Below are 22,214 nucleotides of genomic sequence, written 5' to 3' on the forward strand. Positions count from 1 at the left end.
TCCTACACAGTTTGATCTGCTCTTCATTAAATATCAGCCATTATCTTATACTTTTTCTGAGAGCTTTGTTGTATGAGGTGAGGTCTTGTTCTTTGGCAAGAATAGTTTTATTTTTTTAGGCAACATCTTCACATCACATCTGTAAGCATTCCAATTATATCAACTTTTATTCTGTGATAATTGTAGAATAAAAAATTGCATAATTTTTAATTACATTTACCATAAATAATGAGTTTTCTATATTGTTCTGGTTGATGTGAAGTGCCCGCTAGGACAATGAGGTACTCGGGCTGGGTCCGGCGGTACTTAATGGGGTAGGTCACGGTAGTGGTGACCCAGTCCATGGCCCTGGGCATCTAATTATGGGGGATGAAGTGTAGTGGCAAATAAAGTCTATGGAGAAATGTTTGTGACGCCACCTGTGGTACACGGCCAGGGATGGCCGTCGCTGCTGAAAAGGGACCACTGGGGCTGATGGCGTTGCAGCAGAGTTGTATTGCTCCTCACAGGTGGAGCTTAGTCCCCAGGGCTACCGATGCAGTTGGTAAGGGATGATAGATGGTGGGGTGCAGGACTGCGGGTGCAGGGAGTAATTGGAGGACACAGGTATTGCAGTTTCCTTTACCTTTTACTGGAGAAATTGCAGGTGCAGTCCGGGGCACAGGTTACAGGTGTTGATGGGGTCCGGGCAGCCTGGCAGTATCTTGGGATCCACCTAGCCAGGTGGGTTAGGAAGCCTTCCTTTTGTGCTGTGCTCTCTGTCCCTTGCTGTCTGAAGCTTTACACAAGTTCCTCTGAGTGTCTGTTTCTCCTAACCTGTATGGTTGACAGCATGATCCTTTCATGGGCACAATCTTCTCACTGACCTCCCCAGGCTCCTGACTCGCTATGGTGCCTCCAGGTGTCAAATGGGCCAGGAGGAGACCTGTAATCTCCTGCCCTCCGGTTCTAGTTGCTGGGCCTTTAGTACCCGTGCAACCATGGTCTCCGGAGTCCAGTTTCTTGTGCGCTTAATCCTGGGAAGAGCTCAGTTACAGCTCTACTCCCAGTCTCTCTCCTCACACACTTCCTCCCCCTTCACTGTCTCACACTGAACTCTCTAACCCCGCCTCCAGACCAGAACTGACAGGGAAGCTACCCTATAACCAGGTTTATAGCTCCCCCTTCAGGTGTGGAGTTAGGAAGGTGTTGTATGTTTGTGTTACCTGCTAAGTGGATTCCTTCTTACCTCCAGGCATGACATCACGCCCCCCGTGAGGAAGGCAATGCCACTGTGGCAACCGAACTCCTGGGGTGGCACAGATGCAATTACAGGGATACCAAATTTCTCTGTTTTATTAACTAGTTTGTGAAGTTTATTTGCTAAAGTGTATTAACAAATGCGTTTATTGTAATTATTTTTTTACAATTATTTTTTAGAAACTTTAAGGAAAAAAATATTTGACATAGTTTGAAGTTTTTTCTACTCTATAATAAATTGACATTTAGAAAGATATCTGTATATACTGTACAAATACATGATTCGTGAAAAAAAGATTGCAGATTTTAGGTAGAATAAATTATCTCATGCAGCATGAGTCTCACTGTTAAAGTCTCTGCTTTCCATGTCAAAGGTTTTGAGTTTGAATTCCAGTCCTGAAAAAGCTAGTCTATGGCTGCATTTGCATCCACCACTGCAGTGTGAAGGTGTGACACCACAGGAATCCGGTTGTCACAGTGGCATTGCCTGCCTCCCGGGGAGGGTGATGCCATGCCTGGAAGCGAGAAGGAGTCCCCTTAGGAGGTAACACTTACATACAACACTTTCCAGACTCCAGGCCAGAAGGGGGAGCTCTAGACCTGGTTTCAGGGTAGCTTCCCTATAAGTTCTGGTCTGGAGGAGGAGTTAGAGGTCAGTCTGTGTGAGACAGTGAAGGGAGAGGAAGAACAGGAGGAGAGAGAAACTGGAGTGGAGCTGTGATTGGGCTCACTCCAGGTTTGAGCGCAAGAAACCGGACATGGGAGTCCGAAGTTGTGTGCGAACTGTATGCCCCACAGCAGAAACCAGAGGGCAGGAGATTGCAGGTCTTCTAGCCACAACTGACACCCAAAGGCACAGCAGCAGATTAGAGCCCAGAGTCACCACGAGAAAGGGACACCTGCAAAAAGGCTCGAGCTGCCTGCCATGCGGGTATTATTCCACCAAAAGGACAGATTGAGAGAGGGACTTGAGGAAAGCTAATGCACCAAGAACCTAGAATTCAGAGCAGAAAGGAAGGCTTCCAACCCCCCATGCCTAGCGGTATTCTGAACCGCTTCCAGGCTGCCCGGATTTCAAGATCACCTGTAATCTGTGTACCTGAACTTCACCAGTAAAAGGTAAAGAGACTGCAACCTTGTGTCTTCCAATTCTTTCTTGCACCGCAACATCTACAACCCTTCTTAGACTGTCCTGGTAGCCCTGGGGCCTCCTCTCCACCTGTGGGGAGCCAAACCAACTAAGCTGCAGTATCATTGGCCCCAGCGGATCCCTTTAAACAGTGTCGGCCACCCCTGGCCGAGTACTACAGGTGGCGTCACAAACTTTAGACTTTATTTCCCAATACACTTTTCCTCGTTAATTTGACACCTAGGGCCACGGACCGGGTCACCGCTGCCGTGACACATCCCTTTAAGAACCGGCCCAGTTTTGAGTATCCCAAGGACCCATGGGGCACTCCAAAGGACAGTGTCTTGGACCACACAGCTCACACATAGCTAATGCTGGCTATGTTCTTCATATACATGGGAAAAGGTACCCAAAGTAAGCTGTGATTGGTTGGAATGGACAGTAAAACAGTTCTTTTAGACATTTTTTTTCTAAATCTGCATCATTATTTTGTCCTACCTGTTTCTTTGTCACCGTTCCATCTACAGGGTCCACGTATTCAAAACTATCTGTTTTCTCCACGCTGTACATGTGGCTTCCAACAGCAAACTGCTGACTACTGAATGACTTTTCAGTTATCGTAGACTCCAGATCTTTTATTATGAAGAAAGCTGTCCTGGGATCAAGACCATCATAGTCAAATCTATAAGATGAAAAAAGGTATGCTATTGTCATATGTCAAGAGTAAAAATACAAGTAAAAGAGAACACATATCCTAGAGAGTGAAACAACATTCAGCAAGACTTATGGTGTATTTGGAATAATGCCTCTATGATGCCTTCGACTCTCTTTGCATATGTCCAGTTTTTGAGCTTTTGACATACTTGGTTTTAGACCGAAAAAGTTAGCAACAGATCTAGCATCTGATCCCTTGTTTTCAGAAACATTTTTTCATTACTTGTAAGGCAAACGTTGAGTATTTGGTCAGTATTTTAAATCAGTATTTGTAAGCCAAAACCAGGAGTGGGTGATAAATGCAGAAGTGGTGCATATGTTTCTATTATACTTTTCCTCTGATTGTTCCTCTCCTGATCTTGCCTTACAAATACTGATGTAAAAAAAATCACCAAATACTCAACAAGGACATGTGGCCTAAGAGGGTAAATTATATACTTTAGGACTATACTGTATATTTTATGTTACAAAACAGTTTACTTAGCATTTCATTGTTACTATTGACTTGTATCTGTTTTGGCAATATACACTGTACTGTATTGTGAAGTGATGTGCTGTGTAGCTTGAGGTGCTTGGTTTCATGGTATTATTTACAATGGTACTCAGTGGTGAGACTATGACCTGTCACAGTAGCTGACAGATGGAATGCTGGTGTCCTGGCTGCATCTACAGGAGGTGGTGCCAACCTCAGTGTAAGCCCAGAAATAGTCTAACAGTGACATTAGAGTATTCTGTGTGATACTGTTCATCAGTGTCGGACTTGGTTGTGAAGGGCCCAACAGTAACATTGACTTTGGGGGGCCCACTTTTCACCAGCTGCATACAAATATTACACGACCCTTGTTCATAAATGTACCTATATCACTATACAATAATAAATTGGGTAGTTTGGTTAATGAATGAGATGAATGCTGCATTTTTCTGTACAAGTGAATTATGCCAAATACTGCCCATACAGTGGGGTTGGGGCCAAGATCTGCATAGGGACCCACCGGGGGATTCCCCTGTTCCCCCATGGGCCAGTCCGAGCCTGCTGTTCATAGTCAAGGCCAAGAAAATCCGATAAAAAGGAGTAGTTTAACACCAAGGCGCTGAGTGTGGAAGAACTGCATTTAGCACATACAAGATCTGCTATTGGCCTATGTAAATGGTAGAGCTGTGACCATTTGTGTTGCGTTGAGGCACAAAAAACTTGTTTATCAAAAAGTGTCAATGTGTAAAGGTACCTTCACACTAAGCGACGCTGCAGCGATACCGACAACGATGTCGATCGCTGCAGCGTCGCTGTTTGGTCGCTGGAGAGCTGTCACACAGACAGTTCTCCAGCGACCAACGATGCCGGTAACCAGGGTAAACATCAAGTTACTAAGCGCAGGGCCGCGCTTAGTAACCCGATGTTTACCCTGGTTACCGTCGTAAAAGTAAAAAAAAAAAAACACTACATACTTACCTTCGCTGTCTGTTCCCGGCGCTGTGCTTTCCTGCACTGACTGTGAGCACAGCGGCCGGAAAGCAGAGCGGTGACGTCACCGCTGTGCTTTCCGGCTGGCTGGCGCTCACAGCCAGTGCAGAGAAGCACAGCGCCGGGGACAGACAGCGGAAGGTAAGTATGTAGTGTTTGTTTTTTGTACTTTTACGCTGGTAACCAGGGTAAACATCGGGTTAATAAGCGCGGCCCTGCGCTTAGTAACCCGATGTTTACCCTGGTTACCCTGGTTACCAGTGAAGACATCGCTGAATCGGCGTCACACACGCCGATTCAGCGATGTCTGCAGGAAGTCCAGCGACGATATAAAGTTCTGGACTTTCTGCAGCGACCAATGACATCACAGCAGGATCCTGATCGCTGCTGCATGTCAAACTGAACGATATCGCTAGCCAGGACGCTGCAACGTCACAGATCGCTAGCGATATCGTTCAGTGTGAAGGTACCTTTAGTGAAAATGCTGCAAAGCGAGAGTTTTCAATCATGATATTGGCAAACCAGACCAGTCATTGTATAGTGGAGGATTGCCTGCCTAACTTTATTTTCCCACAACGTTTATTTCCATCAATAGGTCTTGGAATAATAATAATTTCCACAATTGGATGTGTTTAAAAAAGTTCCTGTGCTGAGATAATCTTATAAATGTGCCCCTGCTGTGTACTGTGTAATAGCTGCGTCTGACCGTGCAGGAACATGGTCTGATCATATCACAGCTCCTGGGCAGGGGAGGAAGTAAAAAAGTTTACAGACATTACAGCCTGGGACCACAAATAATTTTTCCTTTGAGGCAAAACATTTTTTAAATCAGGCAGGGAAATCATTTACCTCACAAAAAGAATCAGCTGTACTATCTGTATCCTCTTTTGCTTCTCCTGCCCAGAAGATGTGGTATGATCAGACCATGTTCCTGCACTGTCAGACACAGCCATTATACTCTACATGTGTAGCATGTTAACTTTAATGCGCGCCTTATTAATCCCTTCCAACGACCGCATATGTTTCCATGTGAGGAGCGCTGCAATGTTAGACTAGATGAGCCCGGAAGGGATGACAAGAGCCTAAGGCAATCACACTTAATGTCACGGATCAAATCCTTCAAAGACCTAGAACCAAAATCTTTCCCACCCGTGTGCAGCAGAAGAATATCAAGTGATCTATCCAAAACAATATGAGCATACCCCTATCCTATGAACTGACGCAACCTCTATGGTAAGACTCAATTGTCGTCCCATCGACCTCATATCAGCCCGAGGGGCACCCCAATAAACATAAGAATGTCCTAATACCCAGATGAAAAGGGAGTTTCTGAAATACAGAAACAAAAAAAACAGCAGGGGAAGGTATGTAACTACATGCATCAATGAAAACGGTGAAGAGTATACACTCAAAGGACAGACATCATCCATGAATATCACAACTCATAACAAGTGATGCCTAACATAGGACCAATATCTAGCAGACTCCTACCAGCCAATCTTGTGCATAGCATGCACACCCAAACCCCAACATACTGCTTCTGTAGCAGTCTGGATCTGAAAGGAATGGGACCCAAATTTGCACCATTTAAACCACACCGATTCAAGCAATGCCAAAATATACTCACAAAATGATAAACTGACATTGCAGACCAATCCTAATGGATTAAAAAAGAACTAGGACCAGAACATCTTACTTCCAAAAATGAGAAGACCCAAATAATCGAACACTCTTCGAATCCTTGCACTCCTCAAAGCTCAATAATGCAACCCTTGTCGTAAAGATCCATCTTTGAATGCCTTAACTGACACCATACCACATTTGCCTCGCAGACTACATCCTTGAATAATAAACCACCATGACATGTAACATTCATAGGCTGGTTTCACACTTGCGTTTGGCTGGTCTGCGTATGGTTGCGCACATCCTCCATTAAGCTCCACCTACACTCCGCCCATGCTCCACCTACTAATGCATGCATCTTGCGTACCTATCTTTAACATTGGATACGCAGGGACAAAAAGTTGCATTCCCATGAGGTCGGTGGGCACGTCAAAACGCCGTATGCAGACGCATCCACATACAACGCATGTCCCTGCATACCCAATGTTAAAGATACAGTGGGGCAAAAAAGTATTTAGTCAGTCAGCAATAGTGCAAGTTCCACCACTTAAAAAGATGAGAGGCGTCTGTAATTTACATCATAGGTAGACCTCAACTATGGGAGACAAACTGAGAAAAAAAAATCCAGAAAATCACATTGTCTGTTTTTTTAACATTTTATTTGCACATTATGGTGGAAAATAAGTATTTGGTCAGAAACAAAATTTCATCTCAATACTTTGTAATATATCCTTTGTTGGCAATGACAGAGGTCAAACGTTTTCTGTAAGTCTTCACAAGGTTGCCACACACTGTTGTTGGTATGTTGGCCCATTCCTCCATGCAGATCTCCTCTAGAGCAGTGATGTTTTTGGCTTTTCGCTTGGCAACACGGACTTTCAACTCCCTCCAAAGGTTTTCTATAGGGTTGAGATCTGGAGACTGGCTAGGCCACTCCAGGACCTTGAAATGCTTCTTACGAAGCCACTCCTTCGTTGCCCTGGCGGTGTGCTTTGGATCATTGTCATGTTGAAAGACCCAGCCACGTTTCATCTTCAATGCCCTTGCTGATGGAAGGAGGTTTGCACTCAAAATCTCACGATACATGGCCCCAATCATTCTTTCATGTACCCGGATCAGTCATCCTGGCCCCTTTGCAGAGAAACAGCCCCAAAGCATGATGTTTCCACCACCATGCTTTACAGTAGGTATGGTGTTTGATGGATGCAACTCAGTATTCTTTTTCCTCCAAACACGACAAGTTGTGTTTCTACCAAACAGTTCCAGTTTGGTTTCATCAGACCATAAGACATTCTCCCAAAACTCCTCTGGATCATCCAAATGCTCTCTAGCAAACTTCAGACGGGCCCGGACATGTACTGGCTTAAGCAGTGGGACACGTCTGGCACTGCAGGATCTGAGTCCATGGTGGCGTAGTGTGTTACTTATGGTAGGCCTTGTTACATTGGTCCCAGCTCTCTGCAGTTCATTCACTAGGTCCCCCCGCGTGGTTCTGGGATTTTTGCTCACCGTTCTTGTGATCATTCTGACCCCACGGGGTGGGATTTTGCGTGGAGCCCCAGATCGAGGGAGATTATCAGTGGTCTTGTATGTCTTCCATTTTCTAATTATTGCTCCCACTGTTGATTTCCTCACTCCAAGCTGGTTGGCTATTGCAGATTCAGTCTTCCCAGCCTGGTGCAGGGCTACAATTTTGTTTCTGGTGTCCTTTGACAGCTCTTTGGTCTTCACCATAGTGGAGTTTGGAGTCAGACTGTTTGAGGGTGTGCACCGGTATCTTTTTATACTGATAACAAGTTTAAACAGGTGCCATTACTACAGGTAATGAGTGGAGGAAAGAGGAGACTCTTAAAGAAGAAGTTACAGGTCTGTGAGAGCCAGAAATCTTGATTGTTTGTTTCTGACCAAATATATATAAATATTTATTTTCCACCATAATATGCAAAAAAAATGTTAAAAAAACAGACAATGTGATTTTCTGGATTTTTTTTCTCAGTTTGTCTCCTATAGTTGAGGTCTACCTATGATGTAAATTACAGACGCCTCTCATCTTTTTAAGTGGTGGAACTTGCACTATTGCTGACTGACTAAATACTTTTTTGCTCCACTGTAGGTACGCAAGACGATGCAGGATGCATGCAGAAGTGGGCAGAGCATAGGCAGAGCTTAACAGAGGATGTACGCAGCCATACGCAGAACAGCCAAGCGCAAGTGTTAAACCAGCCTTACAAATGATGCCCCAAATAAACAACACTCATATTTCAATTTACACACCCTATAAAGTAATAACTTACTCAAAATTGGCAAAGATCCTATATGATGCCAATCCTTTGCCACCTGACTTTTCCGAAACACTTTCAGAGCACTTCAAAACCTATTCTTTACTATGAACCATTCTTAAAATGTCACACATAAAATACACTTTTTGTTCTTAAGTTCAGAGCCCAAAACTTCCAAAGCCAGCACAATATGAAACATTTCCAGTAAGGCCATGTTCCTAATCATACAAAAAGTTTTCCATATATTCGACCATTCACCAACACACCAACAACTACCAAAGTCTGCCCCAAAACTACATGCCCCTGATGCATCAGTATAATGCACCAAGTTCACATTGGATACTACTTGCTCCCACCACATTGATCGTCCATTAAACAACTGCTAGAACTAAGCCCGAACCTTCAGATCCACTTTATGCTCCCCATTCAACCAAATAAAATGCTAAGGGTGCTTAACACCTGTTGTATCTTGTGCCATCCTGCCTGAAAACACCCTACCCATAGACAAAATTCTGCAAGCAGAACTAAGTTTACCTAACAGAGATTGCAACCTTCGCAGTTAAAGTTTTTTGGCCTGCAAGGCCTCCTATTCGCTGACCTTCAAATCCAACAACTTGTCTGCTGGCAAATAGTATACCATATTGACAATCTCAATGCCCAAAACTTCAACACTGTTGACGGTCCCTCCGTCTTTTCATGAGCCAAGGGTCACCTGTTCTGTCATACTGAGAAGCGACAAACAAATTGGGGACCCCACTGGTCAAATACAAAAGAAATCATACAAGTAATGCAAAACTGAGTCCAAACCGGAGTCCGCTCTCCCTACCCATTCAATGAAACAGTTAAATTTCTCAAAATAAGCACCTGAAATCTAACAATTCATAGGCAAACAACAATCCACATAAAAACTATTATCACAAAAGCAGCCTAATGAAAACTGTTTGGATGCAACGGTAGAAAACAGAATGAGGACTCAATAGCTGTTTTAGCCATCAATGACCCCCATCCAAGCCTATGCACCTACTCGACTGCCTTATCAAAATGTACATAGGAAACTGACACCAACGCTGGGCTTATACCATCATTAACCGACGAATCGGTCAGATATGAAAAATGGTGTATTGGCCTAAACTCATTAGGCTCCTTTGCAGGACTCACTCCCAGGGGAGAAACCTGCAAAAGGTCCGGCAATCTTGCCAAGCAAAGTGTCCTTAACAATATCCCCATGAATACAGACCGACCGTAAATTGTTCGGCAGCATAGTATATGGTTCAAAAAAAGATGGGATCTTAAAGCCGAAACTGAAATCCTTGTGCAACAAGCAGGCCACCTCCCAATCAGGATACCAACTTAAAAAAGGTAGCATATGATCTGCTCTCACCAGAGTCTTCCTTTTTTGTTGAAGACTCGCTGGCTTTGCCCTTTTTCTGCTTACAACATTTGGTACGACTGTGGGATCCTCCACATTCAGAGCATTCATGCTTAAACTTGCATGATGACCCAAAACGGCACTCTTTTTCATTGAATTGTAAACACACCTTTTCCTGTACTGAAAGAGAATGCTGTCATACTGGTGGCACCTCTAGAACTCCCCAGAAAGGACTGTGATGACTACTTTGGAGCTGCCATTAGTCACAACCATACACTAATATCTTAATGGTCCGAACACAAATTGGTTGAACCGCTATCCTCTTCCTACGTTCATCATATTGCAGCCATACTGTACCGCTGTAATTGTGGTAAATGTCCTTGATCGAGTCTAAATTGCAATAGAGGGCCAAACAATTATCAGACGGCTTCCTGCCTATCACACTAGTCAATATAGTAAACGCTTTCAACCAGTTATGAAAGATTTTCCTATAGATTGTAAGCTTGCGAGCAGGGCCCTCACTTCTCTTTGTATCTATTTTGAAATGTGATTTTTTTACGCTGTAATGTCTATTGTCTGTACAAATCCCCTCTATAATTTGTAAAGCGCTGCGGAATATGTTGGCGCTATATAAATAAAATAATTATTATTATTATAATTATTATTATTTGAGAAATGAGGCGTTAACATCTCTGTTGCTCCACGTCTTTCTTGTTCACACCTGGCTTAACCCTACCAAGATTGAATTTATCCAATAGTAATAGGGAAAAATCTCAACATATTCATCCTTCCATATTTTCTCTTTCACTTCCTGCTTCAAATGAGCCCCCATTAGACTGTTAAAACAGACAGAGTTTTCTCCCCTAGCTTTGCTGTCTAGAAAGTCAAATCTACCGTGCTGCTCGAAGTAGATAAGGGAGTGATGGGGGCCTCCGAAGTAACACTAACATTTGAAAGAGGTTCCACTGAGAAGGTCATTCCAACTGTGGAAACACTAACTTGCCAAACACTGCTAGGACCCCCACCAGCTAATGGAGATAACCAACCCCTAACTATTCGAAAAAATTCTGCTGCCATGTCTGTTGTGAATTCTGTTGTCGGGCTCCCTCCTGTGGTCATGAATGGTACTTCGGCTGGTTCTGTCCATGGACTTCCTCTGGTGGGTGTTTCTGAGTTTCACAGGTGACGAGGTTAATTCGTTAGCTGCTGCTCTATTTAACTCCACTTAGATCTTTGCTCCATGCCACCTGTCAATGTTCCAGTATTGGTCTGTTCACTCCTGGATCGTTCTTGTGACCTGTCTTCCCATCAGAAGCTAAGTTCCAGCTTGTATTTCTTTGGTTTGCTATTTTTCTGTCCAGCTTGCTATTTAATTTGTTGTCTTGCTTGCTGGAAGCTCTGGGACGCAGAGGGAGCGCCTCCGCACCGTGAGTCGGTGCGGAGGGTCTTTTTGCGCCCTCTGCGTGGTCTTTTTGTAGGTTTTTGTGCTGACCGCAAAGTAACCTTTCCTATCCTCGGTCTGTTCAGTAAGTCGGGCCTCACTTTGCAAAATCTATTTCATCTCTGTGTTTGTATTTTCATCTTTACTCACAGTCATTATATGTGGGGGGCTGCCTTTTCCTTTGGGGAATTTCTCTGAGGCAAGGTAGGCTTTATTTTCCTATCTTCAGGGCTAGCTAGTTTCTTAGGCTGTGCCGAGTTGCATAGGGAGCGTTAGGCGCAATCCATGGCTATTTCTAGTGTGTTTGATAGGTTTAGGGATTGCGGTCAGCAGAGTTCCCACGTCCCAGAGCTCGTCCTTATTATCAGTAACTATCAGGTCATTCCGTGTGCTCTTAACCACCAGGTCCATTATTGTCCTGACCACCAGGTCATAACAGTACAGGTGGCCCAAAGTACTAATGCATCTCAATAGAGGGATAAGAGAAGTTCTGAGACCATTTTTTTTTCTTTGCAGTGTGTTTTGTCTCTATTTTCCCCTTTACCTCTGGGTGGTTCAGGACACTGGTGTAAACATGGACATTCAAGGTCTGTCCTCTTGGATGGATAATCTCACTACAAGGATACAAAACATTCAAGATTTTGTGGTTCAGAATCCGATGTCAGAGCCTAGGATTCCAATTCCTGATTTGTTTTTTGGTGATAGATCTAAGTTCTTGAATTTCAAAAATAATTGTAAATTGTTTCTTGCCTTGAAACCTCGCTCCTCGGGTGACCCTGTTCAACAAGTAAAGATCATTATTTCTTTGTTACGTGGTGACCCTCAAGACTGGGCATTTTCCCTTGCGCCAGGAGATCCGGCATTGCGTGATGTTGATGCGTTTTTCCTGGTGCTTGGATTGCTTTATGACGAACCTAATTCAGTGGATCAGGCAGAGAAAATCTTGCTGGCTCTGTGTCAGGGTCAGGATGAAGCGGAGATATATTGTCAGAAGTTTAGAAAGTGGTCTGTGCTCACTCAGTGGAATGAATGTGCCCTTGCAGCAATCTTCAGAAAGGGTCTCTCTGAAGCCCTTAAGGATGTCATGGTGGGGTTTCCCATGCCTGCTGGTCTGAATGAGTCTATGTCCTTGGCCATTCAGATCGATCGACGCTTGCGTGAGCGTAAAGCTGTGCACCATTTGGCGGTACTATCTGAGCATGGGTCTGAGCCTATGCAATGTGATAGGACTTTGACCAGAGCTGAACGGCAAGAACACAAACGTCGGAATGGGCTGTGTTTTTACTGTGGTGATTCCACTCATGCTATCTCCGATTGTCCTAAGCGCACTAAGCGGTTCGCTAGGTCTGCCACCATTGGTACGGTACAGTCTAAATTTCTATTGTCTGTTATTCTGATTTGCTCTTTGTCATCCTATTCTGTTATGGCATTTGTGGATTCAGGCGCTGCCCTGAATTTGATGGACTTGTAGTATGCTAGGCGCTGTGGTTTTTTCTTGGAGCCCTTGCAGTATCCTATTCCATTGAGAGGAATTGATGCTACGCCTTTGGCCAAGAATAAGCCTCAGTATTGGACCCAATTGACCATGTGCATGGCTCCTGCACATCAGGAGGATATCCGCTTTCTGGTGTTGCATAATCTGCATGATGTGGTCGTTTTGGGGTTGCCATGGCTACAGGTTCATAATCCAGTATTGGACTGGAAATCTATGTCTGTGTCCAGCTGGGGTTGCCAGTGGGTGCTTTTGCCCTTGCCGGTCCCGAAGAGGCCCTGGACGCATATTTCTATGGATTTTATTTCGGATCTCCCCGTCTCTCAAAAGATGTCGGTCATTTGGGTGGTTTGTGATCGTTTTCTAAGATGGTCCATTTGGTACCTTTGTCTAAATTGCCTTCCTCCTCTGATTTGGTGCCATTATTTTTCCAGCATGTGGTTCGTTTACATGGTATCCCGGAGAACATCGTTTCTGACAGAGGTTCCCAGTTTGTTTCAAGGTTTTGGCGATCCTTTTGTGCTAGGATGGGCATTGATTTGTCTTTTTCCTCGGCTTTCCATCCTCAGACAAATGGCCAAACCGAACGAACTAATCAAACTTTGGAAACATATCTGAGATGCTTTGTTTCTGCTGATCAGGATGATTGGGTGTCCTTTTTGCCGTTGGCTGAGTTCGCCCTTAATAATCGGGCCAGCTCGGCTACTTTGGTTTCACCGTTTTTCTGCAATTCTGGTTTCCATCCTTGTTTCTCTTCAGGGCAGGTTGAGTCTTCAGACTGTCCTGGTGTAGATACTGTGGTGGATAGGTTGCAGCAGATTTGGACTCATGTGGTGGACAATTTGACATTGTCCCAGGAGAAGGCTCAACGTTTCGCTAACCGCCGGCGCTGTGTGGGTCCCCGACTTCGTGTTGGGGATTTGGTTTGGTTGTCGTCTCGTTATGTTCCTATGAAGGTTTCCTCTCCTAAGTTTAAGCCTCGTTTCATTGGTCCGTATAAGATTTCTGAGGTTATCAATCCAGTGTCATTTCGTTTGGCCCTTCCTGCTTCTTTTGCCATCCATAATGTGTTCCATAGGTCGTTATTGCGGAGATACGTGGCGCCTGTGGTTCCATCCGTTGATCCTCCTGCCCCGCTGTTAGTTGAGGGGGAGTTGGAGTATGTGGTGGAGAAGATTTTGGATTCTCGTGTTTCGAGACGGAAACTCCAGTACCTGGTCAAGTGGAAGGGTTATGGTCAGGAAGATAATTCCTGGGTTTTTGCCTCTGATGTTCATGCTGTCGATCTGGTTTGTGCCTTTCATTTGGCTCATCCTGGTCGGCCTGGGGGCTCTGGTGAGGGTTCGGTGACCCCTCCTCAAGGGGGGTACTGTTGTGAATTCTGTTGTCGGGCTCCCTCCTGTGGTCATGAATGGTACTTCGGCTGGTTCTGTCCATGGACTTCCTCTGGTGGGTGTTTCTGAGTTTCACAGGTGACGAGGTTAATTCGTTAGCTGCTGCTCTATTTAACTCCACTTAGATCTTTGCTCCATGCCACCTGTCAATGTTCCAGTATTGGTCTGTTCACTCCTGGATCGTTCTTGTGACCTGTCTTCCCATCAGAATCTAAGTTCCAGCTTGTATTTCTTTGGTTTGCTATTTTTCTGTCCAGCTTGCTATTTAATTTGTTGTCTTGCTTGCTGGAAGCTCTGGGACGCAGAGGGAGCGCCTCCGCACCGTGAGTCGGTGCGGAGGGTCTTTTTGCGCCCTCTGCGTGGTCTTTTTGTAGGTTTTTGTGCTGACCGCAAAGTAACCTTTCCTATCCTCGGTCTGTTCAGTAAGTCGGGCCTCACTTTGCTAAATCTATTTCATCTCTGTGTTTGTATTTTCATCTTTACTCACAGTCATTATATGTGGGGGGCTGCCTTTTCCTTTGGGGAATTTCTCTGAGGCAAGGTAGGCTTTATTTTCCTATCTTCAGGGCTAGCTAGTTTCTTAGGCTGTGCCGAGTTGCATAGGGAGCGTTAGGCGCAATCCACGGCTATTTCTAGTGTGTTTGATAGGTTTAGGGATTGCGGTCAGCAGAGTTCCCACGTCCCAGAGCTCGTCCTTATTATCAGTAACTATCAGGTCATTCCGTGTGCTCTTAACCACCAGGTCCATTATTGTCCTGACCACCAGGTCATAACACATGTCCTCCGATCTTTCCTTACTACCAATTACGTCGCCTCTCCAGTACTAAGCCGAAGGCTTGATGTCACCTGACAATACAAAGGTGACATCAAGGCCACAGATATGAACCCCACTTGCCACCGCTACAGGGCAAGTGGGAAGAGCCAGGCAAAGCGCCAGAATTGGCGCATCTAATACATGTGCCTTTTTTGAGCAGCTGAGGGCTGCTATTTTTAGGCTGGGGGAGCCAATATAAATGGCCCCTTACCATCCTGAGAATACCAACCCCAGCGGTCAGCTTTAGCAAGGCTGGTTGTCAAAAATGGGAGGGTCCCCACACCATTTTTTTAAATTATTTAAATTATTAAAAATTCCTGATAACCAGCCTTGCTGAAGCTGACAGCTGAGTGTTGCAGGCCTTAGCTGTAAGTTTTGCCTGACTGTTTATAGAAAATACAGGGGAACCCTCTCCGGGTTTTTCATTCATTTATTTAGTTATAGTGCAGGTGGCGGGTGAGGAATACTCCCATCATCCACTCCTGCTGTCACTGTTATTAGCGGCAGCAGGTGGAGGTTGATGGGAGTAATAGTCCCAAAAGCCCCCACCTGCTGTCATTGTTCTGACTTGAATATAACCCTTATCTTTCTCATTCACCGGCAGAGCAGAGGAGAATGATGAGAGCCGTCTTCAGCACACGGCGCCAGGGATCAGCGCTAACTGTAGCGCTTCTTCCCCGGCGCTGATGCGTGTCACACGGATGATATCCATGTGTGTTCTCCGTGTGCACGTGTGCAGAACATTTTGCGGCCCGTGCTGACAGCAAAAAATGGACATGTCTACGTGTGAGACACACGGACACACGGTCTGTGGAAACACACTGAAATGTGCACAGACCCATTCATTTGATGCTACTGATAGATGCTACTGCGCAAGCACCACCACCATTTTGCTGCAGCCATATTTTTTCCTCCAGCAAAATGGTGCCGACGCATGTTATGTAGCATTTATCGCATGTCGATAGATGCTACTATTCAAGCACCGCTGCCATTTTGCTAAAACCAATTTTATTTTTCCACCAACAAAAAGGAGCCATCGATGGCGCTTGAACAGTAGCATCTATCAGCTAGCAATAAATGCTACTGCGCATGAGCCGCCAATGCTGCCATTTTGCTGAAATTATTATTTTTTCCTATGCCAACAATATTATATGCATTATGTGATAGGTGATACTGTAAATGCGCTGCCGCCATTTTGATGAAGTTATTTTTGTTTCTGAAGGATCAGTGACCTGTCATAAGCCCATAAGGATGCATATGTAAGCAGAGCACCACATAAAGATACCAGGCAGAGGGTGACCACATGTTGCAGAATGCCATTGTGTCCAATGATTTGGCTGTCCCAGTCTGTGGGCCAGACAGGAACAGCCAAAGGACTGCAGTCTGATCTAAAGCAATGTCGGGAGAAGCCAGCCAGGAACGGTGCAAGAATAGTCAAGGAAAAATATACCTGGACTCATGCAGCTAACCTCCGATTCATGCTGTCCAAGTCCAGCTTCTAAAGGACGAGAGTGGCCGATGATTACTTCCTTATCCCAATACACCCTGCTATGGTACACCTGAGTATGCATGTGCGCACCCTTTTTGGACCACAAGTGGTATGATTGTATGAAGATCCAAACTTCATCCAATGAATCAGAAAGGCCAACAACAGTTTTATATAGTTAAAAACAGGTTTACTGCCTTTCTTGAACCAGATCTTTAACATTTTGGAAATGGCACGCATTTCTTGTAGCATTTCTTCCGCATAAGGCAGAGGCTCACACTTGAGTTGGTAAGTGGCATAACATGGCATAACAGATGTTCAGTACAGTTGCAGAGAAACAGAGTATTTCTTCTTCTACTATCAATATCATCTACTATGGTGAAATATCCAGTGCCCTTTCCTGATCAGAGTAAGATTCTGTTCTGCACTTTAACACTTCAATTCCTAATCGCAGCACACTTCCCACCTGTGGCCTATAGCTTAGGTTCTTGCTACTCCAATAGCTCAACCATAACCACCTAACAGGAATTAGCTTACTGTACAAACTGCACCAGTAACTCCTCCCCACCTGGATTGGCATTAAATGTTAACTCTATCCTAGGCTAACAGGCTACTGCAGGTTAGTGAATATAAAATCACATAATTATCTCACATAAAACAGAGCCATACAGTAACATTAGAGAAGTCTTCAGAGAGGGTGTTTGGATGACTTCTCCACCTCTACAAGCTGACAGGTTCCCTTTAATGACTTATTAAAGTATTCCAATGTGTCCATAAAACTGACTGTCAATGACTTTTGATAAGGTGTCCAGAAAAGTACAGTTCATCAACTTGGCAACTCTGCCACATACCTGTCATCCAGTATGAATAAATAGTATTTATTTTAATCCAGAATTAGAACAATTTATTACTAAAAAAGATTAATCCATAAAAAAATAGAATTTTTTCGAGAAAACACAAAAACAGATCTTTTGGTTACAGTATATAAGTATTTGATCAAAAATGCATTATGGGATGTTGCTGTATGTCCATTTTATTATTTTTTGTAACAATGATAATCAAAAAAGGTAGTAAATATACAGGACCAGGTTACCTGCAGTAGTAGTGGCGTCCAAACCTTGTCCAGTGATCTTGCACAATTTCTTCTATACCTTGCTTACGGGCAGCCATAATTGAAAGCCAAACTAAGACAGCCCAAAGTCCATCCTTTTCTCGGAGATGATCTGAACCTGGAAGAAGAAAGGTAATTGTGCTCTAAATATTATTTTCCTACAATTGTTTAAAAAAGTACAGTTTATTATTCCTATCATTGCATTGATACTATGGTTAGTGCGAACACCGTGGGCTCAATTAACATCTATTCTGCACTATCAAAAATAAATCAGCATGCCCTTGTAGCACTTACAGCCACATTTACAAAAAGATTAAAACATGATATTCTCATCAATAGAATATCCATTTGCAGATGGAAAGGAGTGGTCTGCACTTGTCTTTTAGAACTCTAGGCAATGTCATTGGATTGGTGACCCTACAGTTCCTGACTATTTCCCTCTAATAGAGGGGTAAAATCTTGCTAATATCAGACAATGTTGGCACTTGTATAAAATATTGTAGAATAGATTTTTGCATAAATAGATATCTTGAAAAGCTCCTTGTAAATGTTTTCCATGTTTCTCTTATTTATAAATGTTTGTATCTTATGTTCTTATTATACTTCCGCTAAAGTATATAGACTTCTTCACAGGCCACCACTCATTAGAGTGTACAATTAGTTCATTACTGCTTCACGACATCTTATAGAAAAACATATGTAAAGTCTAAAAGTTGTTGTCCATTTTTGGACAACCCCTTCTTACCCGCTAAAGTGGCCCACATCAGTGCCACTCTTTTGATGTTGAAGCTTTGTTTCCCGACGATCATGTGCTATTGTTAGGTGACATCACCACTTTTTTATGAATATGGGTCCTAGAGTTGGGTCTGAATTCATGTTCGCGTCTGATCGGAAGCTTGATACCTCCTAAGCCTCATCCTGCACTTCCACTGGACATGTACGATATTGTGAAGCACTATTATCCTAGCATCCCTTGAACATTTGTCAGGACATGCTGGGAATTATATTTTTACAGAATCACAATTTACAAACATATAATGAAAAAAATGAACAAAACTTGGGCAAAGGCACAGTGGAAAGATGGCACAGTGTCAGTACTAAACTGATGACCCCATCGAATATGTGCAGGCATCAGAGTTAAATCGTTTGAAACCCAAACATTTCGGGAATGCAGAGACACAACTGTATGACCAGACTGAGAGATGAAATCACAACTGCTCTCAGGCTTTTCTCCCAGCTCTAAAGTTGGCACAATGCATCACGAGTAGTACATGTCAGATATTCTCCATGCGCTTTTACAGAAATGGAAGGGTTTTTGAAAACATGAGTTCGGCTCCAAGACATGCTGCCAAAAAAACGCTCTGGGAAACTCTGTATAAGATCGTTTCAAGGCTGTCTGGCCTTTTATAGCAGAAGAATTGCTTTTATTTACAAGCCAAAGCAAAAAAAATGTATTGCTTTAAAAAAGATTTCTTACATGTTTCATAAGCATGCGGCTGAATCACATTAACACTTGCATTACTGATATTGATGGTTAGGAATATTCTGTTACTAGGCCAGGGGCCTACATTCCTTTGGTGCAACCTGTGCAGCAGCACAGGGGCCCAATTTCACCCCTCGAAATCAGTGGAATTGTGCACTATAATGAGCTATTGGGCTGCAAAGGGCCCATATACTGTGCTTGCATGGGGAGCTCTTCTGTCCGTGACCGCTGCTGCACTAGGTTATTATTTTCAAGAATGAAACAACGAGTAAAGAAATTTCACTCTCAAAATGTAAAAAGTCTTCATAATTGATTTCTTTAGTTTTTTTCTAAATCTGCATATGGTTATGTTTAATGTGAATGTTTATCTTGGCATCTGAGTCAGCTTTCCACAAAAAGGAAAGATTTTACATGTTTTCATGTAAGAGTGGAACTGCTATGTAACATAACATAGTAACATAACATAGTAACATAGTTAGTAAGGCCGAAAAAAGACATTTGTCCATCCAGTTCAGCCTATATTCCATCATAATAAGTACCCAGATCTACGTCCTTCTACAGAACCTAATAATTGTATGATACAATATTGTTCTGCTCCAGGAAGACATCCAGGCCTCTCTTGAACCCCTCGACTGAGTTCGCCATCACCACCTCCTCAGGCAAGCAATTCCAGATTCTCACTGCCCTAACAGTAAAGAATCCTCTTCTATGTTGGTGGAAAAACCTTCTCTCCTCCAGACGCAAAGAATGCCCCCTTGTGCCCGTCACCTTCCTTGGTATAAACAGATCCTCAGCGAGATATTTGTATTGTCCCCTTATATACTTATACATGGTTATTAGATCGCCCCTCAGTCGTCTTTTTTCTAGACTAAATAATCCTAATTTCGCTAATCTATCTGGGTATTGTAGTTCTCCCATCCCCTTTATTAATTTTGTTGCCCTCCTTTGTACTCTCTCTAGTTCCATTATATCCTTCCTGAGCACCGGTGCCCAAAACTGGACACAGTACTCCATGTGCGGTCTAACTAGGGATTTGTACAGAGGCAGTATAATGCTCTCATCATGTGTATCCAGACCTTTTTTAATGCACCCCATGATCCTGTTTGCCTTGGCAGCTGCTGCCTGGCACTGGCTGCTCCAGGTAAGTTTATCATTAACTAGGATCCCCAAGTCCTTCTCCCTGTCAGATTTACCCAGTGGTTTCCCGTTCAGTGTGTAATGGTGATATTGATTCCCTCTTCCCATGTGTATAACCTTACATTTATCATTGTTAAACCTCATCTGCCACCTTTCAGCCCAAGTTTCCAACTTATCGAGATCCATCTGTAGCAGAATACTATCTTCTCTTGTATTAACTGCTTTACATAGTTTTGTATCATCTGCAAATATCGATATTTTACTGTGTAAACCTTCTACCAGATCATTAATGAATATGTTGAAGAGAACAGGTCCCAATACTGACCCCTGCGGTACCCCACTGGTCACAGCGACCCAGTTAGAGACTATACCATTTATAACCACCCTCTGCTTTCTATCACTAAGCCAGTTACTAACCCATTTACACACATTTTCCCCCAGACCAAGCATTCTCATTTTGTGTACCAACCTCTTGTGCGGCACGGTATCAAACGCTTTGGAAAAATCGAGATATACCACGTCCAATGACTCACCGTGGTCCAGTCTATAGCTTACCTCTTCATAAAAACTGATTAGATTGGTTTGACAGGAGCGATTTCTCATAAACCCATGCTGATATGGAGTTAAACAGTTATTCTCATTGAGATAATCCAGAATAACATCCCTCAGAAACCCTTCAAATATTTTACCAACAATAGAGGTTAGACTTACTGGCCTATAATTTCCAGGTTCACTTTTAGAGCCCTTTTTGAATATTGGCACCACATTTGCTATGCGCCAGTCCTGCGGAACAGACCCTGTCGCTATAGAGTCACTAAAAATAAGAAATAATGGTTTATCTATTACATTACTTAGTTCTCTTAGTACTCGTGGGTGTATGCCATCCGGACCCGGAGATTTATCTATTTTAATCTTATTTAGCCGGTTTCGCACCTCTTCTTGGGTTAGATTGGTGACCCTTAATATAGGGTTTTCATTGTTTCTTGGGATTTCACCTAGCATTTCATTTTCCACCGTGAATACCGTGGAGAAGAAGGTGTTTAATATGTTAGCTTTTTCCTCGTCATCTACAACCATTCTTTCCTCACTATTTTTTAAGGGGCCTACATTTTCAGTTTTTATTCTTTTACTATTGATATAGTTGAAGAACAGTTTGGGATTAGTTTTACTCTCCTTAGCAATGTGCTTCTCTGTTTCCTTTTTGGCAGCTTTAATTAGTTTTTTAGATAAAGTATTTTTCTCCCTATAGTTTTTTAGAGCTTCAATGGTGCCATCCTGCTTTAGTAGTGCAAATGCTTTCTTTTTACTGTTAATTGCCTGTCTTACTTCTTTGTTTAGCCACATTGGGTTTTTCCTATTTCTAGTCCTTTTATTCCCACAAATGTATAAGGGCTCGTGCACATGACCTTATAATCGGTCTGAGTGTGGTCCCACAAAACATCGGATCTCACCAGGATCAAAGTTATTCTATGCGGCCTTGCAGATGTTACATTTTTTCCTGTCTGTCTGAGGAAAAAATCACAGCATACCAGAGTTTGATCTGATATTCGGATCACACTTAGCCACGCAAGTCACTGACTGCGTGGAAAACATTGGACTGCATTAGGATGACATCAGAATTCAGTCTAATTTCCTCACACTTATAGAATATAGAAGATGGAGACATTTGTCTCTCAATCATCTCCTCACCCAAGAGAGACAGATCACAAACTGAACAAACTCCGATTAGAAAATTTGATCAGGGTTCCATTTGCATAATCGGCATGATTCTCTCTGATGAGAGAATCCACGGCTGTCTGCACCAGCCCAACAATAAGTATAAAAAAGGCCATATAGTCTATATAATGGCTCACTTCATGACCATATTAGCACTCTATACAAACTCTGAGTTGTGTAAAACCCTAACATGGTATCCTTAGGTTTTTATAGGGCTATACATTTTTATGGTGACATACAGAGTCCCTACATCTCCACTATGGCCTAATTTTGAACAACTTTGTAAAAGATAAAGGGTAAAAATACATTATATATTATTGCCCAT

At 43.3% G+C, this 22,214-nt stretch overlaps 1 protein-coding gene across 1 annotated transcript in view; it reads right to left on the reverse strand.

Annotated features, from left to right (window-relative positions):
- Nucleotides 1-22,214, reverse strand: part of PGM5 (phosphoglucomutase 5) — a 382,535-nt gene that overhangs the window by 175,695 nt on the left and 184,626 nt on the right. Inside the window, exons 8-9 of the mRNA XM_069763768.1 lie at nt 17,536-17,671; nt 2,867-3,050 (exon numbers count right to left, since the gene is read on the reverse strand). Of these exons, the coding sequence (XP_069619869.1) occupies nt 2,867-3,050; nt 17,536-17,671 (320 nt within the window). The remainder of the gene's footprint in view (nt 1-2,866; nt 3,051-17,535; nt 17,672-22,214) is intronic.

The sequence above is a fragment of the Ranitomeya imitator genome, chromosome 1 (genome assembly GCF_032444005.1).
Source record: "Ranitomeya imitator isolate aRanImi1 chromosome 1, aRanImi1.pri, whole genome shotgun sequence".
NCBI classification, from domain to species: domain Eukaryota; kingdom Metazoa; phylum Chordata; class Amphibia; order Anura; family Dendrobatidae; genus Ranitomeya; species Ranitomeya imitator.